Raw genomic sequence first — 4,182 nt, forward strand, 5'->3', positions numbered from 1 at the left:
CCACCACCACCTCCACCTCCACCACCACCTCCACCTCCACCACCTCCACCACCACCTCCACCTACCAACCACCACCATCAGCCACTGTTTTCATCCTTTTAAATTTGCCGTTTATTGATTCTTTCAGTTACAAGAAACTGATTCTGACCCAACAAAAGGCCATCCCGAGAACCCCATGTGTGGAAACAACTACTCTCAAGCCTGTTACTGGCTGAGCATCCCTAACCTGAAATCCAGAATCTAAAAGGCTCCAATAAGCATTTCATTGGAACACCTTGTTGATATTCAAAAAGTTCTGGATTTTGTAGTATTTCAGATATTTGAATTTGGGATGTTCAACCTGTACTAGGAATGGGGATTCAGAAGTCAAGGTGGACAACTCTCTCACCCTCTTTGGGGCACACAGCCTCTTGCCCTGACTTCTTTCTGTGCCTCTGCTCCACTCACCTGTCTTCTCACACTCACAGGTTCGGCTCCCTGAAAACTTACTCATAAGTTTGGCTTGGAACAGTGCTGATTCTGGCCCTAACTGTACATATCCTTTTATTTCCAAAACCTGCCACTAAGTGACTGATTAATCATTGTCTTCCTACGATCAAATGCTCAAAAGAGACTTGTTTTGTTTTGTTTTGAGACAGAGCTTGCTCTGACCCCGAGGCTGGAGCACAGTGGCACAATCTCAGGTCACTGCAACCCCTGCCTCCCAGGTTCAAGCAATTCCCCTGCCTCAGCCTCTCAAGTAGCTAGGATTACAGGCGCCCGCCACCATGCCCAGCTAGGTTTTGTATTTTTAGTAGAGGCAGGATTTCACCATGTTGGCCGGGCTGGTCTTGAACTCCCGACCTCAGGTGATCTGCCACCTCAGTCTCCCAAAGTGCTGAGATTGCAGGCATGAGCCACTGTGCCCGTCAAGAGAGACTATTTGGTCATTGGCTGGCCAGTTTTGATGGAAAGGGCTAAGTTATATGACACAAATATGCCCCCTGGGGCGGCCCATTCAATAGAGCCAGGAAGAGCCCCAGGTGTGCTCGCTCCCGTGCTCTCTCTCTTTCCCGCTCTCTCTCTCTCAAGTATAGAATCTTTTTTGCAATCTCATTCATATTTAGAAGCATCAAATAAACCAAATTAGACTTGCCTTTTTGAAACAGGACGAGGTAACAGAGGCACGCCGGCTTGCTCTCTCCCCTGCCTCCCCAGTGCCTTCCACCCTCTCAGCCTTCTGTCTGCCGTGGTCCTTGAGGGAGTTTTCCAGAACATAGCATCACTACCACTGTTGAGGTGGAAAAGCACTAGCCCCGGAATCAGAAGCCAGGCACATGACCTTGGGCCTCAGTTTTTCAGTCTCTAAGTAAAGAACAGAATCACATGATCGCCGAGGTTCCCGGCTGCTCAGCCTCAGCAACATCCCGGCTGTCTCCATATTAGGAGGCGCTGCTTTGCCTTGACTCAGAGCTGTTTTCTCAGCCCAGGATAAGGCCTGGGCTTTGGAGCCACAGAGACCCGGGTTTGTGGGAGAGTCACCCAACCTCCCCGATCTTGTTTTCTCATCTGCAGAATGAGGGTAATAATACCTGCTTGATATAGCTGCTGGCGGGTTAAATAAGACAGCATTTACAAAGAGCACAGGAGGCTTAGATATGCAGAGTAGATACTCCATAAATGGTTGCTATCATTTTTCTTTGCTCCCTGAGCCCTGCTGAAGGCTTGTCTCTTCCCAAACCCTTCTCTGATGAACACTGTGATTCTGAGAGCTCGGTCCCATGCTCATACCGTGTGCCTCTCTGCCTGTGGTTCTCCTTCTGCTCCGTACCTGCTCCAGTTTAGCATTTGGAGACTTGTCATTGGGGCAAGTCCCTTCTGAGAGCAGAAGAGTTGAGACAAAGCTGAAATGTCCCCTGGTCCTCCCTCCATGCGGTTCTGCCCCTGCCCTGCCCCACCCAATGTCATTACCAGCTGACTAGCTCTTTCCTGCTCAGTGGCCGGCACCTCAATGGCAGCAGCTTCCCTCCTGCATCCAGCTGGAGTTAGTGTCTGTAAGCTCCTTAAAGACCTGGGCACACTCTGTAGCACCCAGCACAGAGCCTGGCTTGTGGCTGAGGCTGAGTCCCGAGTGAACAAATGGGGCCACCTGTCTCTGGGCTCTTCGCCCTCTCACTGCCAGGACCCAACAGGACCCATCAACCTCCCACACTCTGCTTTCTCCACAGGCGCTGGGGAAACTGCGGTTCCTCTACCTCTCAGACAACCTGCTGGATTCCATCCCGGGGCCTTTTCCCCTGAGCCTGCGCTCTCTACACCTGCAGGTGGGGAGCCTCACCCAGAGCAAGGGCGACACACAAAGCGTGGTGGATGGGAGTTAGGTACCAGGGAGCAGGGCATGGCAGTGAGAGGCATGAGGCTTGGGCAGCTGTGGGGTCTCCTTTATCTGAGGGTTTATCTGAGCTCTTGTCTATATAATCGTTCATGGCCCCAGTTTGACTTTCTCCATTTTTTCTTTTTAAAGCACTTTCTCTCTCTCCACCGCTTTATTTTATCTCACCCAGCTGCTTTTCCTTCTCCCTTTTTCCTACCCTCTGTCTCTTTCCTTCCCTCCAGTCCTTCCCTCCGTCCTCTCTCCCCTTGTCTTCCTCCCCCTTCATCTGTACCCTGTCTCCCCACCCATCTCCCCGGGGCTCCTCTCACCCCTGTTGTGTGGCTTTGGCCCTAGGAGCTTCCGTTTCTTCAGTTGCACCGGCGCAGGCAGAGCTGGTGGGGACAGCTGATGTGAGCCTTTGGTGCTGCTTAAGGGGTGATCCTCTTGGTGGGCTGGTTTGTGTTCTTCCCAGAATAACCTGATAGAGACCATGCAGAGAGACGTCTTCTGTGACCCTGAGGAACACAAATACACCCGCAGGCAGCTGGAAGACATCCGCCTGGATGGCAACCCCATCAACCTTAGCCTCTTCCCCAGTGCATATTTCTGCCTGCCTCGGCTCCCTGTTGGCTGCTACACCTAGCTCGGACCCCTTCCACTCATCCCAGGTAAGAGCCCCCCAAGACCCTGCAGGCATGGGCCTCCAGCCGTGAAGCCCAATTCCTTATCTTTAAACCCTGATCTTAGCCCAGGCATAAGTCAACCTCTTGATCCCTTGCAAAAATCACTCCCACGTATGTGCATGTGTGGGCACACACACACTCAATGAAATGAGCACGGAAGTGTCTTTCAGTAACCAAATTTGCATTTCTCTGTCTTCTTTCCTTGACACCTATGGCTCCCGGCTCAGAGAACAGCAATGTCTGCAGTGGCGCTCCTTTCCATGTTCCCCATCTCTCGTACCCACACAGAATGCCAAGAAAGCCGTGGGAGAGGAAGAGGAGGAGGGGAAGAGGAGGAAGAATAAAGGAAGAGGAGGAGAAGCCGTGATGTGCTGGGGCCTGTTCTTACTACTTGCAGGAACAGATTATTAAATTTTCCAGGATTTTGCAAGTCAGTTGTTAAACATAGCCACTATGAAAAATTAAATTATAGAAACTCACAATTAAATACATTATATTGAAAACAAATGTAATAATTATTCAAAAACCATCGATTTTCAATTAGCTTACTATATTCCACTATTAACCATGCCCTTGAAGTTATTTCTGTCCATGGTGTCTGAATGGGGGAAACGCTAGACCACATGTGCTACGGGGCAGCTCTTCCAGCTCCTTCAGTGGCATCACATTGGTGGTTTCCAATTGGCCATGGCAGGGGTATTTACGCTACAGAAATTGGTTAGTGCTACCAGTTGGAATTTCCTTTTTTGAGAGCTGACTATAAAATATTTGCCTGCCTACCACTGAGGAGAAAGAATGGCCACTTAAACCAGCTCCCCCTACCCACACGCCATCCTACTGGGGCTGAGGTGGGTAGGATTTCTAAGGGGCATTCCTTCACTTCCAGCTCGTCTGAGGCCAGGGCCTCCTGTTAGATTTGGAGAGAACCATCGTAAGGATGGAGAACTGAAAGAAGCACCTCTTGTACCGCTTACCTACTCCCTGGCTCACTGGCAGTCTCTGAGCAAGGCTCAGCTGGCTGGTTCCTGGCCACTGGAGCGTCCATCCTTCCCATTCGCTCCTGCATGTTCCACCACCAGAGAGCAGCCTTGTGCAAAGATAAATAAAAATAGCAATTACTCACCTCTCCGCCTTTGGAGCCAGGGC

General features: G+C 50.7%; 1 protein-coding gene across 1 annotated transcript in view; it reads left to right on the top strand.

Annotated features, from left to right (window-relative positions):
- The window catches only part of OPTC (opticin), a 10,694-nt gene extending 7,151 nt beyond the window's left edge, over window positions 1-3,543 (top strand). Inside the window, exons 6-8 of the mRNA XM_032288813.1 lie at window positions 2,208-2,303; window positions 2,826-3,020; window positions 3,257-3,543. Of these exons, the coding sequence (XP_032144704.1) occupies window positions 2,208-2,303; window positions 2,826-2,996 (267 nt within the window). The 3' untranslated portion in view covers window positions 2,997-3,020; window positions 3,257-3,543. The remainder of the gene's footprint in view (window positions 1-2,207; window positions 2,304-2,825; window positions 3,021-3,256) is intronic.
- Window positions 3,544-4,182: the final 639 nt, after the last annotated feature.

Source organism: Sapajus apella, unplaced genomic scaffold (genome assembly GCF_009761245.1).
Source record: "Sapajus apella isolate SASKATOON/1434 unplaced genomic scaffold, GSC_monkey_1.0 scaffold22, whole genome shotgun sequence".
Taxonomy (NCBI): Eukaryota; Metazoa; Chordata; class Mammalia; order Primates; family Cebidae; genus Sapajus; species Sapajus apella.